The sequence below is a fragment of the Sodiomyces alkalinus genome, assembly GCF_003711515.1.
Source record: "Sodiomyces alkalinus F11 unplaced genomic scaffold SODALscaffold_3, whole genome shotgun sequence".
In the NCBI taxonomy this organism is placed as follows: domain Eukaryota; kingdom Fungi; phylum Ascomycota; class Sordariomycetes; order Glomerellales; family Plectosphaerellaceae; genus Sodiomyces; species Sodiomyces alkalinus.
In genome coordinates this window covers 2,197,739-2,215,172 of record NW_021167081.1, presented here as the reverse complement: position 1 = coordinate 2,215,172, position 17,434 = coordinate 2,197,739, and the positions used below count along the sequence as shown (strand labels likewise).

At 55.0% G+C, this 17,434-nt stretch overlaps 7 protein-coding genes across 7 annotated transcripts; 4 read left to right on the top strand and 3 right to left on the bottom strand.

Moving 5' to 3' along the window:
• The first annotated feature begins 258 nt into the window (after window positions 1–258).
• On the top strand, window positions 259–2,508 carry SODALDRAFT_332250 (histone deacetylase phd1). The gene has a single exon (XM_028611654.1). It carries the CDS (start codon window positions 684–686, stop codon window positions 2,175–2,177), a length of 1,494 nt encoding a protein of 497 aa, XP_028467895.1. The 5' UTR covers window positions 259–683; the 3' UTR covers window positions 2,178–2,508.
• A 376-nt stretch (window positions 2,509–2,884) lies between these two features.
• SODALDRAFT_274440 (FMP42 protein) lies at window positions 2,885–4,701 on the bottom strand (the record flags this gene model as incomplete). The annotated part of the gene is made up of 2 exons (XM_028607943.1): window positions 2,885–4,383; window positions 4,476–4,701. The coding sequence occupies 2 exons, from the start codon at window positions 4,699–4,701 to the stop codon at window positions 2,885–2,887; spliced, it is 1,725 nt and encodes a 574-aa protein (XP_028467894.1).
• An 877-nt stretch (window positions 4,702–5,578) lies between these two features.
• SODALDRAFT_377965 (hypothetical protein) lies at window positions 5,579–7,197 on the top strand (the record flags this gene model as incomplete). The annotated part of the gene is made up of 5 exons (XM_028614947.1): window positions 5,579–5,617; window positions 5,816–5,893; window positions 5,985–6,747; window positions 6,790–6,950; window positions 7,105–7,197. 5 exons carry the CDS (start codon window positions 5,579–5,581, stop codon window positions 7,159–7,161), a joined length of 1,098 nt encoding a protein of 365 aa, XP_028467893.1. The 3' UTR covers window positions 7,162–7,197.
• Window positions 7,198–7,467: 270 nt separating this feature from the next.
• Window positions 7,468–9,135, bottom strand: SODALDRAFT_339379 (cell division control protein; the record flags this gene model as incomplete). The annotated part of the gene is made up of 3 exons (XM_028612854.1): window positions 7,468–7,591; window positions 7,673–8,517; window positions 8,614–9,135. The coding sequence occupies 3 exons, from the start codon at window positions 9,133–9,135 to the stop codon at window positions 7,468–7,470; spliced, it is 1,491 nt and encodes a 496-aa protein (XP_028467892.1).
• A 1,689-nt stretch (window positions 9,136–10,824) lies between these two features.
• Window positions 10,825–13,513, top strand: SODALDRAFT_339378 (sulfate permease; the record flags this gene model as incomplete). Its single annotated transcript, XM_028612853.1, has 6 exons — window positions 10,825–11,198; window positions 11,323–11,882; window positions 11,966–12,474; window positions 12,505–12,850; window positions 12,884–13,227; window positions 13,262–13,513. The coding sequence occupies 6 exons, from the start codon at window positions 10,825–10,827 to the stop codon at window positions 13,511–13,513; spliced, it is 2,385 nt and encodes a 794-aa protein (XP_028467891.1).
• Window positions 13,514–13,550: 37 nt separating this feature from the next.
• On the bottom strand, window positions 13,551–15,800 carry SODALDRAFT_377962 (hypothetical protein; the record flags this gene model as incomplete). Its single annotated transcript, XM_028614946.1, has 8 exons — window positions 15,250–15,800; window positions 15,112–15,152; window positions 14,895–14,988; window positions 14,654–14,804; window positions 14,131–14,403; window positions 13,944–14,072; window positions 13,711–13,887; window positions 13,551–13,602 (listed from the first exon to the last, which is right to left on the bottom strand). Exons 1-8 carry the CDS (start codon window positions 15,320–15,322, stop codon window positions 13,551–13,553), a joined length of 990 nt encoding a protein of 329 aa, XP_028467890.1. The 5' UTR covers window positions 15,323–15,800.
• On the top strand, window positions 15,359–17,073 carry SODALDRAFT_358520 (hypothetical protein; the record flags this gene model as incomplete). Its single annotated transcript, XM_028614114.1, has 6 exons — window positions 15,359–15,555; window positions 15,678–15,709; window positions 15,966–15,991; window positions 16,044–16,285; window positions 16,363–16,480; window positions 17,038–17,073. The coding sequence occupies 6 exons, from the start codon at window positions 15,359–15,361 to the stop codon at window positions 17,071–17,073; spliced, it is 651 nt and encodes a 216-aa protein (XP_028467889.1).
• Between the last annotated feature and the right edge of the window lie 361 nt (window positions 17,074–17,434).

Sequence of the window (17,434 nt, the reverse complement as noted above, 5' to 3'; positions counted from 1 at the left end):
GCCCCTATTATATCCTAAGACCCGAGGCCCGAAGCCCTTAGTCAGGGAGTGGATCCCCCCTAGATCCCCTATAGACCACGTCGTGGTCCTGCCCATACGACACGTACCTAGACAGGGGTCCTTTTTTTGTTTGCTTACTAATAGATAAGCCCCACCCCTTCGGCCAATTGATGCGCCACTACCGAATTAAGCCCTGGTCTGTGACAACTTTCATTTGTTCGTTTTTGAGTTCCTTCGTTCGTACTTTCCTTCCGCATGAAAGTAAGGTACGGAGTTACTTCGTAAAATCTGGGGAATTGGAAGTCGAGGTTTCAAAATCGATCTCGAAATCTCGAATTCAAATACCGGTATTATTACCAAGTCGAACGAGTCGCAGACCACTCTGCACAGCGCGGCAGCCCTTGTCTCGTCCATTCCAAGCATATCCCACCCCGCTAAGAATTTCTGCCTGAAAATAGTTCTACGGGCTGTCAGAGCACACGACGTTCGTACGAAGGAAGCCTTTCCGATTCCACCCATCGGGGTTTGCTGACCTCACCGAGCCGACGCCTTTAGCCGTCTCGCGACGAAAGTCTGGCTTCTCCTTCTGAGTGCTCTTCTCCAGGGCCGTCCTGGTCCTCCTCTTTTCACTCCTACCCCTCGCTATCCCGCAACCCTTCCTCTCAACGCCTGGCGTCCTCAACATGTCCAATGTCAACCCGCCATACAAGTTCCGCGTGGCCAAACCCAACTACCTACCACACACCATCGGCACCGATCCCATCGTCGAGGAGTACAACGTGCCTCTCAGCCAGCCCAGCGGAGAGGAGAATGCAAAGTACTTTGCCAAATGCAAGCGCTACGCTCTGGAAGCCGGCATTACCCGACCAAAGGGCTACAGTGTCTCCTTCCACCTCAACCCGGACATGGAGAACCACCATTTCGGCATGACCCATCCCATGAAGCCGTGGCGCCTGACGCTGTCCAAGAGCCTCGTCTTCTCCTACGGCATGAACTTTGCCATGGACAACTACACGGCCAGGCCGGCTACTTATGAAGAACTGAACAGTTTCCACGCCGCCGACTACCTCGATTTCCTCGGCACCGTACTCCCGGAGCCGACACCCCGCGACGTAGAGAACCCCAACCCGGAGCTCAAATTCAACCTCGGTGGTTCCGACTGCCCATTGTTCGAGGGCCTATACGAGTACTGCTCCATGTCCGGCGGTTGCTCTTTGGACGCCGCGCGCAAGATCTGCTCCGGGCAGTCGGATATCGCCGTCGCGTGGGGTGGAGGGCTCCACCACGCCAAACGATCCGAGGCGTCCGGCTTCTGCTACATCAACGACATCGTCCTCGCCATCCTGCAGCTCCTGCGCTACCACCCGCGGGTCCTCTACATCGACATCGACGTCCACCACGGCGACGGCGTCGAAGAGGCCTTTTTTTCCACCGACCGCGTCATGACCGTGTCCTTCCACAAGTACGACCCGTGCAACTTCTTCCCCGGCACCGGCGCCCTCGACGACAACGGCCCCAAGAACGAGCACAACCCGGGCGCCCACCACGCCATCAACGTGCCCCTCAACGACGGCATCACCGACGAGCAGTACGGCTGGCTCTTCGAGAACGTCATCGGCAAGTGCATCGAGAAGTTCCGCCCCACCGCCATCGCCCTCCAGTGCGGCGCCGACTCGCTGGCCGGCGACCGCCTGGGCCGCTTCAACCTGCAGGTCCAGGGCCACGGCGCCTGCGTCGAGTTTTGCAAGAAGTTCGGCCTGCCCATGATCCTCTTCGGCGGCGGCGGGTACACGCCTAGGAACGTGGCCCGCGCCTGGGCCTACGAGACGAGCATCGCCGCCGGCGTGCAGGACCGCATCTCCCCCATCATCCCGACCCACACCCCCTGGCGCGACCAGTTTCGCTACGAGGAGCTTTTCCCGACCTTGGAACAGATACTAGGCGAGCCCCGGGCGAATAAGAACCCTCCCAAGCGGTTGCAGGAAATTGTGCAACATGTCAATGAGCAGCTCCGCTTCGTCGAAGCCGCGCCCAGTGTACAATACCAGGTTATTCCGCCGGACCTGGAGGGTCTGCGGGATGAGGTGGAAGAGAGGTTGAAGGAGGAAAGGGAGGCCAGAGATGACAGTTTGAGGAGAGCCCAGGAGGAGGCAGTGGGGGTTCCGATGGAGATGTGAGGTTGCGGTTCTATGGGCGTGATACTCTCGGATGTGGGCGCCGCCCATTTCTTCTTCTTCTTGTCTTTATTGCCGTTTGTTCTGGACATGGCTTGTACAAGCCCAAGGGTCTATGGTAAAGGGACTCCAGCAGTCGGTCGGCATGGCGTTAGGTAGGGTTACCAAGATGGGGAGTCAGGGAACGTGCAATTGTGTCTGCGGTTTCTGGGTACGGTATGTGCGAATCACAAATCCCAGGGCTATAGAAGTTACAACATGGGTAACAGTTTGTCTGTATATATACGTGTAAATGTGATCGGCCTTGTGGACGTCGCCTTTCCAAATCAATGGTAACTGTTGCGATGATGATTTTACTCCAAATTCTGCGCCCCTTGACACTTGCAACCCAAACGCCTGGTTGTCTATGGTACACTCGTGAAGTGCATGACGAGCAAGGATCCAGCATTTAAATAAAACCAACACGGTGTAGTATCAAACAAGCCAGGCTGAATATGGCGAGGAATATACACATTTTGCAGGAATGAATAACCAAATCCATTTTTGATATGCAACAAAGAAAGGGACAAACCGTAGTCCCTTTTGCCGGGGGGGGGAGGGGTTGTTGAACAGTAAGAGGAAGGGCGTATCCAAAAATTTGTGGCCTCGGTTGTGATAAGGCATGGGACGGATATATTGGAATATATATATATATGTCGATATGTCAGAAATCAAGGGGCGCGTGTGACTTCTTCAGCCTCAAGCTCCAACAACTTGCGCCGAATGCCCCGGGACTTGATACCGACAAAGGTAACCAGGACGACGCCGACGGCGAATCCCACCGCCAGCAGCATCACGTTCACGGGTACAGGGTCTCCGTGGAACGTCTGGTGGAAGAGGAAATCCAGTCCGGATTGGGAGAAGTTGAGCACGCCGGAAAGGCAGATAATGGTGCCGTAGACAGTGCCGAAGGTGCGGAAGCCGAAGACCTTGGCGCTGTAGTCGGAAACAGCGGTATAATAAAAGGGACGGTAGAGGACGAACAGACAGATGCCCAGGTACGCAGCCCAGTGGAAGGGGAGCACTCCCAGTATGCCGATGGCGGTGGCTACGGCGACGAGGACGGTGAGGACGACGATGGTGCTGGTATGGTCGAGGATGAGCCCGATGAAAGGGATAGACAGCACGCCACCGGCGGGGAGCGCCATGTCGAAGAAATTGTTGATCTCAACGGCCGTCTCATGATCTCCGAAGATGGCTTCGTACTGTGCGCGGACGGTGGCGACGAAGTAGTTGATTCGCGTCATCTGGATGACGGTGAAGAGACAGATGAGGATGAACCATGGCGAGGCGATCTGTTCTAGGGCCGAATGAGCGTGCATGACGCCCCAAACGCCGGAGACCTCGTTCGACTTTTCCTCGCGTTGGGCCTGCCCGTCGGCACGGTCTTCGCCCAGGAGCTGCTCCGTGTCAGCCAGTACGGCTTGGATCTGGTGGCGGCGCTCCTCACGCAAAAGCGCCGTGTTCTCGTCGACCTGGTCGTCGTAGAGGTCGGTCTCGTCGGCATCAATGGCGGCTTCGGCTTCCTCGGCCTGTTCCACCAGATCACCCACAGTCTTGTAGGACTGCTTCGGCATGAGGGTCAGCTGGGTGATGAGAAGGAAGACGGGGACGACCAGATAGGCAAGGAAGAAGTGGTGGTAGCCAAAGCCGGTCGACTGGTAGATGACGCGATAAACGAGGAACAGGGCGCTGGAGGAATCGAAGGCTCCGGTAAGCAAGGCGAGGATGAGGCCGGAGTGCTGTGGGAAGGCGTTGGATAGGTGGAAGGAAGGAATAAAGGTAAAAGGGCCGCCAAGGGCCAAGAGCAAGTAGCCGACGACAAAGCCGTCGAAGGGAAGGCGCTGTGCGTAGGCCATGGTGAGAGCACCGCTGGCGAGGAAGAGACTGCCGATGATGCCGCATATGCGCGGGCCGAAGTGATCGAGAATAGCACCGACCGGCAGGGCGACGACGTTGGTGGCAACGGCGGCGATGGTGAACATTAGATTCAGATGTATCTCAACGCAGGTGTCGTCGACAGGGATAGAGTCCCCGTCGTGGACATCGGAGTCGGAGCGGCAGACATCTTGGTAGGCACCTTCATGTTTCAATACGGGCTTGATAGCTGCATACCCAAAGACGATGCCTGCGGCGAAGAGACAGTACACGACAGCAACAATGACCTGAACTGCGATGAGTGACCGGCAGGTCCCACGTTAACTCACGGTGCTGCATATGTAGGGATAGGGATATTGTTCGGTAGGGGGGGTCTTCACTCACGGACTCGTTTCCACGAAGGAACATCAAAGGCGCTCACAGCCTGGACCACGTCCAACTTGAGATCGTGAGGATCCCATTCGTCGGGAAGAGGGTTGAAGCTCAGTTTCCGAGGACGGGTGCTAGAAGCATCGCTGCCGCGCCTGGAGCCGGGGAGGCGGCTAGGTTGGTGGTAGGGTGGCTGTATGGATTGGAACGTCTCGAGGGAAGCAACACGTTGGAGTGACATGTTTGCGGATGGCCGCCGTCCCTCCTATGGCTCTGACCAATGGACAATAGGTTGAGGTTGAGGTTGAGGTCGAGGTTGAGGAAGAAACGTAGAGGCCGAGACTCGTCAAAATTTGACCATGTAGTAGTAATGCCGGCAACAAGAGTTTGCTGATAGTAAGCAGCGGGGCATTCGCGGTGGAAGGGGGATAGCCCTGTTTAGCCTACCTATCGACTATCGTCTAGTTGGGTTGGTTTACCCTGGGAGGGCGTAAAGGATGGAACCAGGATAGGTAGATAGGAAGGAGGCTCAAGAAATATCGGATTTTCTGACATGTAGGTTTTCTTATTTGCGGATAGACAAACAACCTGAATTTGGGAGTATTGTAGATGTTGTGCTCGGCTTGTTGACCGTTGACCGGAGACTGCTCAAGTTAGCTGCGCCTGGACCGGGACAGGATGACAGAAGAGGGAACGAAGCGCTTTTTCAAGAGCTACTGGCTACTATTCGTATTGCTTCGTACTCGTACGTTTGCGGAGAGCCATCCATGCCATGTACGGATGCCGATATCGGCGGGGAGGGGGAACCTATCCGCTTTCAAATGTTGGCTCTCGTCCGTCTTTGTTTCGGCAAAAATCGCCAGTACCTTAGTGAATAAGGTACGAGCGTACGGAGTAGGTACCGTTTAGCTAAGGTTATTGGCTTGGGAAAGGGGCCTTAAGGAAGCAAAATAGGAATATCGAGTAATCATGACGCACCCCTCAAGTTACCCTGGTACCTACCTACCAATTTGCCTAAGGTACCTAGGTATTCTGTAAAGCAAACCTGCCCCGTCTCCGTTGTCTGCGAGTACAAGGCACACCGAGAAGTGCTGTATTGTACGCAAAATATCTTTGCTATGCCATCAGAGGACTTGAACTATGCCCACGCCCTGGAGGTGTCACAAGTCTTCGCAGAGTGAAAGCTCTACGGGGTAATCCAAAGCTCCGTAAGGTAGCTCCAAGGGAGGACCGAGAAGACTCGGGAGTTAAGAAGGGCTTGTCCAATCAGTGCCCCCGCCCCCCCCCCCCCTGCGGCCCCCCCCCCCCCCCCCCCCCCCCCCCCCCCCCCCAATTGTTGCCATTTCTGGCGACAGCACCACGCCGAAGAGAGCGGCATTGGTGCCTGGGACTCTGGCGGTATCGGTATCACTGAAGACCGAGACGCAGCGGGTGTTAAGGAGCGACTAGAATAATTATGAACGGAGGCATTCGCGAGTATAGATAGTTCTGTTAATATATAATCACCTACATTCTGATCAATAGTCGACTCATCAAGCTTACATTCCTCCCGAGTATTCAAGGAGCAGAGAACGCGGAACCAGCATTGCGCATCAGCCCTCGCCCGCTATCATGCTCAACAAAGTCGTCAAGGTCGGCGTGTACATCCCCGCTGGCTGTCAGCTCCTCGACATGGCCTGCGTGGACATCCTGCACGTCATGTCGCACGAGTACATACAGGCCATCCGGTCCCTAGTCCCGCAGCATATGATCGACTTAGCCCCCAACGTCAAGATTTTCTACATCACGACCCGCGCCCGCATGGCTGAAGGCAGCATACCCATGACCGCCGAACTTGATGCTCGTCCCACCCACGCGACGGACCACCCGGACGTGGCTCCCGGAAAACTGGACATCGTGGTTGTCCCCGGCCCGGACCCCAGCACCGAGTTCAGCGACGAGATGACTGGCTGGTTGCGCGAGCAGGCCGCAAACGAGGGGACGGATATCCTGAGCATCTGCACGGGCATCTTACTGTGCGGTGCCGCGGGCCTGTTGGATGGGAAGAAGGTGTGCGGGCCCAGGGGGATACAGGATGATTTAAAAAACAAGTTCCCCGGGGCCGAATTTGTCGGAGAGAAGTATCGGTGGTATCAGGATGGCCGGTTCTGGTCTGCTGGTGGGTTCACCCCCGCGCCCTCCCTCTTCTTTTTGTTCCTGTTCCTTGTTCCCTTTGTGCCTTTGCCATTGCCATTGGCCCTCTTAGACTCCGTGTCTCTTCAAACCTCTAATGGGTCTGGGTTTCGATGTTGCCCGAGCGCTGACATGTATACGATTTGTCCCATTCAAGGTGGCGTAACGAACGGCAACGATCTTATAGCAGCGTATGCGCGTAGCGGAAAACACTTCGCACCTGCTCTTGGGGATCTCGCCTGCATCATGGCCGAGGTTGGGGACCGGTCTCAGTTGTATAAGAAAGGGCAGTCCGTGTACATCCTGGGGATGCTGTGGGTCCTCGTCAAGGGGTGGTTTTCATAGTCGTCCGAGAAGCCTAAGGAGGTCTGAGGTTTGTGACGCCGGGAAAATTTTCCTTCGAGTCATTCGTATCAGTCTGTACACACATCATGTAAATATCGGATGGGAAATTGACTCTCGCACTTCACAGGAAGTGGCGGAGGGCCTGAGGGAAAAGCGTCGGATTTGCCATCTCAGGCGCAACTGATCGCCTTTCTCCTTACCTGCGCGCTACTCATTACACAGGTCTTATAATCATTAGTCGTCATGGTTTTCGTACATCTCACATGCCCACCCGGTCCGTATTGCAATTCAAACCAGCAGCCGGTGTTTTGACCCTCCATAATCCAGAAAACGCCAGCCAAACCACATGCGATGCGTGTGTATCGTCCATAGCACGAAATGCCCTCCGTGCTGCATCCTGATTCCCGTACAACCGTTATATCAGAAAGCTGCTCCCTTGACTTTATGTTCTCGGTGCGATATTGACCCGTTCTCTTCTTACGTCTTTCGTCTAGAGCGCATGGGTTACAATGACCGCATAGATGACGTCGGGTATTCTCTCAATGATCCATAGTGTTCGTTCTATGACCTTATCGGCCTGCAGCGAAGGGAACGCCCTCAGCAGCCGATTCGGGCTATATCGCGTGATTATTAGTCAACCAAGAAGAAGAAGAAGAAGAAGAAAAAAGAAACCAAGAGGAACAGGTCACACATACTTGGGTGAGTTCATCAATTGGTCGCGCATACCCATGAGCTGCGCCACAATGCACAAGATGTTGAGATGGGGACCATAGGCAAAGAGGAAATCCCAGAGACGCAACACCTCGGGCAGCGGCGGCGTGCATGCACAGAGGGTGAGCACGCTGGGAAAGGCATAGAGCTCGGCGGAAAGACCCTTCGAGAGGAGGTAGCCGCTGAGGCGAGAATCGACAGTGGCGAGGACTCGGTCGACAAGGGCGACGCCGCGATGCACTCCGTCCATGGCGCCGCGGATGTAGGCCGGGCACTCGCGTGTCAACAGAGTGTGGAAGGCGACAAAGGCCTCGGTTTCGGAACGAGCGGCATAGAGAAATGGGGCCGCAAGGACGTTCATGCCCTGGACGTAGGTCCCCGGTTCGGAGGCGAGGGCCGGGTCGTTGGAAGAGGCCTCGGTGGTGAGGGTCAGAGCCCGGGCACGATGTTTCGCGGCAGGAGAAGAGGTCGAGCCGCCCCCTTGGGACGAGGGCCGCGAGTGCGACGTCGAAGGACGGGTCGTGGAGCCCGAGGCGGATGCGGAGGACGAGGCTGCGACGGCGCTTTCTTGGATTGAAGGGCGATCTCGAAGACGCTGTGCCTCGCGGGCATCGTGAAGCTTCCAGGCGACGGCGTTGAGAAGCCGGATCAAACTGGCTTCGCTGACGCGACGGCGGAATAGAGGGTCAGTGGTGAGAGTGCGGAAGGTGTCGTTGCGGATCTTGGAATAGGCGGGGGAAGCGCCGCGGTGGATAAGGCCGAGGTAGTCGTCGGTCGGGAGAATGGGCGCGTCGAGGAAGATGAGCCAGGCATAGATGCGCAACGGGGACTGAGAAGAAGGAACACGGTTAGTCAGGGCGGTTGCCGTCTCTTGAGATTCAGGGAGGGGGCAAAACAGCAAAACAGCAAAACCCGGTGGCCGTACCATGCCGTCTGTGTCTGTCTTGATGCCTTCGCTCAAGACTTTGCGGCGAGCTGCCCCGAGGGCCTCGGGAATGTCACCCTCAGGAGGTCCCTCGCGAATGAGCTGTGCTAACGAGATGTGGGTGTACCTTGGGTTGATACCCATCATGCTGCGCTTGTTGGCAGGCGTGGAATTGAGGTGTTGGCCCATGGGCGGCGCGTCGCTGTTGGCGCGGGCCCGCTGACGAACATGGTGAGAAGCAGCCGGGGAGGTGTTAATGGAGGGGGGCGTCGCGGCGGCGGAGCCGTGGGTATGGGAGAGGTCACGGTGGGGGGTCGAGAGGACCTGCTGCTGTTGTAGGCGTTGCTGGGTAATAAGAGAAGGCTGGCTCGAGGCGGAGGCCCGCGAGCCCAGGTTGTGCGCCGACTGAAGTTTGCGCAGCGCACGATGTGTTCGAGGGGAAGGCGGCGGGAGGAGATCGGTGGTATGGGCGAATGTGTATCCGTGGGTAGGGGCGGTCGCTTCTTTTGTCGGACTCGGCATTTTGGCCGTCTCGTTAAAAGAGAAATGAGGGGTCATGATTGTGCATTACAAAGGCTGGAGTCATTCAACCGATAGAGGAGAACGCATTGCAACTGAAAGAAAGAAGGAGAAAAGAAAAAAAGTGTTTGTGGTGGGTGACGATGGAGGCAGGGGAGGAGGAGGTTGGTAAGGACCCAGGACCCAACCCAAGACCCAGGAAGCAAACCGCGGCGGAACCTCACGCCGTTAATAATGTCACACAGGCACGGACGGATCAGGGGCTGGCGATACATATCTTCTTAGTCAGCACGCCAAATGGCAAGAGCGTTGGTCATCATTCATCATTCAACCCAAAAGATAAGGTACCTTGGATATCAAGTTTTCGTCACATAATTACTTCCCAGGCGGTACCCGTACCTTACCTAGGTATTCGTAACGTACCTTATACGGCGTTGCTTCTAAGCTTACTTATAAGCGTATGAGTAAGGTAATTACACGTGCAGCAGAAGGTGAATTCGGCCAGACCGGTGCCCCTCGGTGAGGATTCCCTGTACCCCACATTGCGTCACCAGCACCCAGGTGCTTGGAGCCCGCGCAGTGACCACAGCTTAGCCATGCTGTCATTGGCCGGTGCCGCGATTGCGTGCTTCGGACTCGTTTCTTGTTGAACTCGACACCGTCAAACCCCACGGTTGGCAGCGATGGTCTTCCTCTAGCTTGTGATAAATTGTGATAACGCTTCAAATGAGATGCCCCCCGTTAGGAAAACTCAAAGGTATTTTACATTATGTTCACCGGATTAACTACTCCGCAAACAAGTTGCGATTCTACGATTCTCGGCTATCTGCTCCAAACTCTCTGAGGCCGAGAGGTCGATGGTTGTCCGAAGGGCCACCAAACCGCCCAAGGGCACTTACGCTGCCACCCCTCTGCTCCATCCTCCGCCGTTGCCGACAACCCTCGTGCCGGGTATTCAGCCACTCGCGTTTTGTCGCTATTGCGCAATCGGACTCGTCCCGTCGAGAAGCTCAAGTCCATTGGCTGTCATCTATCTATGTCTTGTCTTCAGGACACCAGTGCACGTTGCCTTGTGAGAGGAATGCGGTAACGTCTTTTCAATAACCGACGCCTTCTTTTCGGTGTTCGGTCTACCTGAGTACACATCCTTGGTCCCTTACACTTTTGGTTTTTACTGCCTTGCAGCTGCATACCAGCTTGCGTCCTGGGGCGCGTAGGTGGATATATATAACTCAGATACTGGGTTGGGTCCTTGTCCAAGCATCCTCCGTCTTCTATCGAGCTTCTCATCCTTATGCCTCGTTGAAATCTATTGATGTTACCCAAAATATCCAACCATATCATACGCCCTGAAGTTCCTGACTCTCCATTGGCCTACCATTTCTCTCGGTCACTTCCTTCCACCTCAGCGCATAACAGACGGTAGATAGTTGGATAGGGATCGCCGTGTCCGATTGCTCCGGTAGCCTACGGCGCGTGCCCTTCGCCAAAGGTTCCCCCCTCGACTAGGTATCAACGCCTCCGATGATCTCGGCTATCTGAGGACGACGTCTGGAAGTGCCTATCACAGCATCGGGGTAGCACGCCCTACATCACAGACAGGGGAATGTTTCCAGGCGATTCCGAGAAGGGTGGACCTCTCATTTCCCTCTCTTCTTCCTAGCTCCTAGCTCCTAGCTCCTTATGGACGGCATGGGGTCAAGAGCTGGCAATGCTTTGGCCAAGGTTCTCGGCATCAAACTGCCCGAGCCTGGGGAAACGGAAGAACTGCTACGTGAAGAGTCGGTCCTCTCCACCGGCAGCTTCGCTGAAGAACCCCCAACATCGGCGGAGTGGCTTCGAGAACTTGTGCCTGATCGCACAGCTTGCGTAAACTACGTCACGTCCCTCTTCCCCTTCGTCAACTGGGTCGGATATTATAACCTCAAATGGTTTACCGGGGACTTGGTTGCCGGTATTACTGTTGGCGCCGTCGTCGTACCTCAGGGCATGGCCTACGCCATCCTAGCCAACCTCGCCTCTGAATTCGGCTTGTATTCCTCCTTCATGGGCGTCATAATATATTGGTTCTTCGCTACCTCAAAAGACATCACCATCGGGGTATGTTCTTTTTTTCCCTTTTTTCTCTCTCCTTCTTTTTCTCTCTCTTCTCCTTTCTCTTTTCCTTTGGGGAATCAAAACTCTGGCCAGCTCTGACGCTCCCCTCCGGCCCGTCGCTGTGCTCTCAACTGTCGTCGGAAATATTGTTGCCCGCACCCGGGACCAGTTCCCCCAGTATGAGCCACATCACATAGCGTCAGCTGTGGCCATCGTATCGGGATCCATTGTTCTTTTTATCGGTCTGGTTCGCCTCGGATGGATGATCGATATCATTCCCTTGACGTCCCTCCCGGCTTTCATGACCGGATCGGCCATTACCATCCCCGTGGGTCAGATACCATCCATGATGGGCATGACGGAGTTTCCCACCAGAGAGGCCCCTTATCTCGTCATTATCAACATACCAAAACACTTGGGCGACAGCAAGATTGACGCAGCTATGGGCCTGACCGCTCTATCGCTCCTGTACGTGATACGAGCAGCTTGTTCCTACGCAGCTCGCCGGTGGCCCGCCCGTCAATGGACCTTCTTCTTCCTTTCCACTCTCCGCACCGCATTTGTGATTATGTTGTACACCATGATTAGCTGGCTCGTCAACAGGACCAGGCGAGGCGATCCCTTATTTAAGATACTGGGAGAGGTGCCCCGAGGTAAGTTGGAGAAGACAGGCCCTAACGAACCTGAACTTCGTATTTCAACTCAGGGGGCTAATCACATCGTTTCTTTCTCCCAGGCTTCCAAGACGCTGGTGTTCCTAAGATCGACACCACCCTTATTCGTTCTTTTGCCTCGGACCTGCCAGCCACCGTCATCGTCCTGGTGATTAAGCATATCCCCATCTCGAAGTCCTTCGGAAGGGTGAACAACTACACCATCGACCCGTCGCAGGAGTTTGTAGCTATCGGTGTCACCAACGTCTTAGCTCCCTTCCTGGGCGGATATCCTTCGACCGTCTCCTTTAGTCGTACGGCGATCAAATCGAAGGCAGGAGTCAGGACACCTTTTGCCGGAGTGATCACGTGTATAGTCGTCCTGCTAGCTATTCATGCCCTGACGTCCGTGTTCTTCTATATTCCCAACGCTTCTCTATCCGCCGTTATCATTCATACAGTGGGTGACCTGATCACTCCTCCTGACACGGTATATCGATTCTGGCTCGTCTCGCCCTTAGAAGTGTTTATGTTCTTCCTTGGTGTCCTCGTCACCGTTTTCTCTTCCATTAAGGACGACATATATGCGACGGTCATCGCGTCTATTATCCTGCTCCTTTAGCGGATCCTCCGAGGCAGGGGTCGATTTCTTGGAAAGGTCAAAATCCATTCGGTAATCGGAGACCATATCATCGGGGAAGACCACCGCGAAATCCTGGGGAAATATGGGACCTTTGACGCCGATGCCAGGAAAACTGCCGCCCGTAACGTATTCCTGCCCATCGACCACGGAGACGGGTCCAACCCGCAGGTGGAGGTCGACAACCCCTACCCGGGCATCTTCATCTACCGGTTCTTGGAAGGGTTCAACTATCCCAACGCAGCGCACTCGCTCGAGTACCTATGCGAATATATTTTCAAGCGCACGCACCGCACCGATATGGAGACGCACGAGAAGCTGGGCGACCGTCCCTGAAACGACCCCGGCCCCTCGCGCAAAGCCTCGAAGGCCGCAGCGGAGCGTCATGCCGCCGAGGGCCGACCGACTCTCAAAGCCGTCACCCTCGACTTCAGCTCCGTCAATAACATCGACATCACGTCTGTCCAACGGCTCATTGACGTCCGTAATCAGCTCGACCGCTACGCGGCGCCCGACGTGGTCGACTGGCACTTCGCGTGCATCAACAACCGCTGGACGAAGCGGGCGCTCGCCGCCGCAGGATTCGGGTACAGGACGGTGCACGAAACGAATGCCGACCAGCGCCACCCGCCGCGCAGGCGGAAGTCCATCTTTAGCGTAGCCGAGATTGGAGGTTCCGACTCGGCCGCCGCGATGGCGGAGAAGGTAGCAAGTCATGCTTTATGTCGAGGCTGGTCAGGAAGAGGGCCGCATAGACCGGATAACCGACGCCATCTTCGATGACGGCCGTGGCGGGGTCAGTGCCGCGGGCGGACGCGACGCGTACGGAGAACAAATGGAAGCTATAGTCCAGCGGAAGGGGGTTGCGGTGGCGGGGGTGAACCGGCCGCTTTTCCACGTCGACTTGACGAACGCACTGCAAAGCGCGATTGCGAATGTGGAAGCAAGGGAAGGAGAGGATATGGAAGAAGGCAAGATGCCGAGTCCCTGACGACGTGCTAAGGGAGTAGCGTAGAGCAAAGCAAGCATCATGAGCAGACGAACAGGCGTTCAGGGTCACGGTCCGAGGTTTTCTCCTTGCTTGGTAAACCACGGCACAATTCCAAAATCTAACGATTTAGTAGTCGCCTTTGACGTTGGAGAGCAGCACATTGCTTCATGATAAGGATAAGTGTTTTAATTTCGCACAAGTCTCGTTGCCCCTCACCAGTGAAGATACGATCACAGCGCGCAAGGGCCGAAGCGGGACCTCGACTTCTCCAGTGGGTTTGGTCGCCTGTGTCTGGAAGGTTGCTCGCATGTGCATCGGTATAATTATGATGACCTTTGACCAGGCCAGGCCATGCCATGGGCCATGTAGGTTGTCTGTCGCAAGGATGAAAAGGAGGAGTAGCATAGTTCCAGTCACCTTATCCGCACACGAGAGTTGGCAAAACCCATGATCGTACACCCCGCAGAGAGGACGATGTTTCAAAGATACCAAGACGGGCTCAAGAGGGGCGGCAGTAAGTAAGACCATGCTGTACAGAATATCAGGCGAGAACAGCAGACTTCAAAATGATGATGACGCTTTCGAGACTCTCCTGAAGAGGACCCGACTATAGCAACTGGAAGCTCGGTAGGCAAGGTTGCCGCGTCCTTGCTCTGATCGTCGGGCGTCGAACGTCAGACGTCGGATCTTGAGTCACGCACCCAACTTGAAAGGGCACGGAAGTCGAAAGATGAGTCGAGAGACCGATCCTATTCTGTAATCGCGCGAATGAGGTCTTCCCGGAATCCACTCCAACGACATCCGACGGGTTATGTCGACGACCCGGGCGATTATTGGGGTCAACGAAAAGAACTGGAATCTGGGCTTCCGCCAACGTCGACCGGTCCAGCCTCAAGGAAGAGAGGCAACAAAAGAGGAGTGAATGTACGAATAATTGTTCGTAGAATGAGGGCCCCGGTTTTCGATTGCAACCTATTCCGGACTAACGCTCGCACGGAGGCCGACCTCTCCGTGCAGCCAAGGGCGTTTGGCAATGATTTACGGGGTAGTGCGAAACGGAAATGCCACATGGCAAGCGAAAGTGCGAAGTAAGTCGCAAATTTCGTTTCATTTCGCTTCCGCATCCCCAAGTTATGTTACCGGCATGGCACATCGCCGAGGCCCCCAGCCTGCATTTCTTGACGTTGACGTCGGCCGGGTGGAAAAAAGAAGGCGACGGGTGATGCGGGAGTCCCGTGCACCAGTTTGCCCCAGCGCATCGGGACTGTGGGCGTCTCACCGATGCGGCCCACTGGTGTTCTCGACCGCAGCTGAACTTGTTTATAGCACGACGCATTATCATGCTGGGTTACAAGCAGTAATACGGGGTAGGTAGCGCAACGTCGGGACTGCAACCTAAACGGTGGCGCCGCGTCCTTACCTATGTATTGCTTCGGAGGGCGTCCATCAGTCGGGAGAATTTGAGAAGTGCCGGCCTCGGATTGCGGCAGAGCCAGAGCCTCTTTTCTTTCTCTCCTGCCTCCCCAACCGCCCCTCTTTTTGTTTTCTCCCCCTCCCAAAAGGGGAAGAAATTAGGAAGCTCGGTCCGCATGGTTGACTGCTGCCTCGCTGTCCACAATAACAACAACGACAGCCTTCCCTTGATCCCCAACAGCGGAGTCTTATTATCCGTTTCAGCCTCTCCTTGGAGGCGTAATTCGTTGTACATATCTTGGTTGCTTTAGGATATGAAAGACGCCGCCGGGGTAGCGAGTCTTCCAATGTGAGGAGGATGTCTCTCGGTTTCACGCCGCTGTTGGACAGCTCCATGATATCTGACCGTGCCTGCTGGATTAACCGCCGGCGATGGTTGGGGATGGCAGCATGGCCGCTCACGCGCTTTGGAGTCCCCGTGGCCTTCGACGTCCTCACAGCAATTACATGGCCCTCTTCGCCAGCCACTGTGCCAAGGGCCCTGCGAGCTGCTTCGAGGGATGTGTACGACCGACCTCAAAGAGGGTGAGGCATCGCGGCTGTTCGCAAGGGCCCTTGCGGGCGATGCTGTGATATCTAGGTATGATATTATGGGGAGGGTCAGTCGGTGCGTAGTATTGCTTGGCGAAGCCTCGAATCGTTTGGCGATCGCTTCTGTCTTTATCCGGCGGTCAAAGCCATTGATCGGCAGTGAGTCGAAGCAGCACGAGATCTCCGTACGAAGTAAGGAGAAAGGCAGAACTTCGTAGGTTAGCTTATATCACCAATCCGGTATGTAAACGCATACTTCGTACTCAAGGCGAGTGAGAGAGCATGGTGGTTGGGAAGGTGGGAAGGTAGGAAGGGAGTAATAGGCATCCATGCACGGAATCTGTTTGTACGTGTACACGTGTACTCCCAATAATTACGTGTACTAGAAAAAATGCCCAAAGCAGGAAAGCCTGAATCCTTAGTGGCTTGGTGCTTTGTTGAGCCACAGTGAGCCACGATCCTGGGCCGTCCGTTGTAAGTCTCGGGTAATATACCTTCCAGGGCATTCCACGCAACACACACGCAGACTTGGCGGGGTCCCCTGATCGTCGTTCGCGTCTGGCCACATTTCGCACTTCGGGCCGGACTTGAAGAACGTTCCTCGACGTTGGCGCACACGGCCACCAGGCATCCGGGAACGCGGATGATTGAGGTTGAGACAACGATAACGTTCCGGCCAGCGTTTGAGCCCGAAATGGTCAACACGTCCGTTCAGCCTAATGCCTCCCCGAAGCACCGGTCTGCGACTCCGAGCCAGGGGCCAATCATGTGAATTTCTCTGTCGGCGCACGACCCTTAAAACAGTTGTTACGTCCGTCCGCTGTCCACCTCCTTGGGTGTTCCAGAATCCCTCCTCGAGCGGCACGGGACCGCACCAACGTCTATGTGCTTGGCCGTTCATTAGGTAGTTTTCCGGCCATTTTCTCACCCTGCCGAGATGACGAGAGCATGGAGTTGCACAAAGTACAGAGTACGAATAATGAGGAGTACAGTCCTACGTAGACATCGTACATGCGGAGGACAAGCCTACCTTACTAATACATACCTACTAATAAGGTATCGGCAAATTATTACAAATTCTGTTCCCTTGGTGTAAGTAAACGAAAGGTAGGTATAATCCATTGTTCGTGGCAGCGGGCTAAAAGAAGAAGAAAAAAAGAATAAGAAAACAGACGTAACCGGTGCAGCTGTCAAGGCGCGGTTTGTGACGAATTACGTGCTTCGGTTGGATACATCCTTACGTTGGTGCGCCGATAATTTTCTGTTGACCACCGCCTCCAGGCGAATACCAAGTGTAAGATACCTAGGAAAAGGCCCTTCCCTCGCCCATGCTCCCTCCCGCATATACTGATCTACGGCCCGTCGCAAGACGAATGGAGAGGAAGATATTAATCACCTATGACACCTGCCAAATCGACAACAGGCAACAAGGGGGAAAGAAGAATATGAGAGGAAAAAAAAAAAAAAAAGAACGAAAAACCCTCCACTTAGTTCAGTGCACGATGCCTGATTTGCACTAGCCACCCCTCCTCTGCCTCGATCTTCAAGGATGGTAGGGAGTACGTTGTGTTCTGGGACTCCACTATCCTGCATGGAAGAGGACGAGAACACCAAAAAGGAGAGCTCTATTTTCTTGGCTTGTTCAGGGCATCGAGGCTCTCGAAAAGCGCACGGTACCTGTATATCTCGAGTGCCGGTCCTCCGCCCCCCCTGTTCGGTCCTCCGGGTCGACTCAAACTCTTTTAGGACTAAAAACCCACTCTATCTCCAGTACCCGAAATTAAGTGGGTTTCCTAGGTCTTGTAAAGTATCTCTATATTATCAGAACATAATAACGTATCACGGAAGGGGTCAGGGCTAGGGCTCCTTTATCGTGGAGGCCTTCTTCGTAAGGCGGAGTCCTTTTTCGTAGAGGCC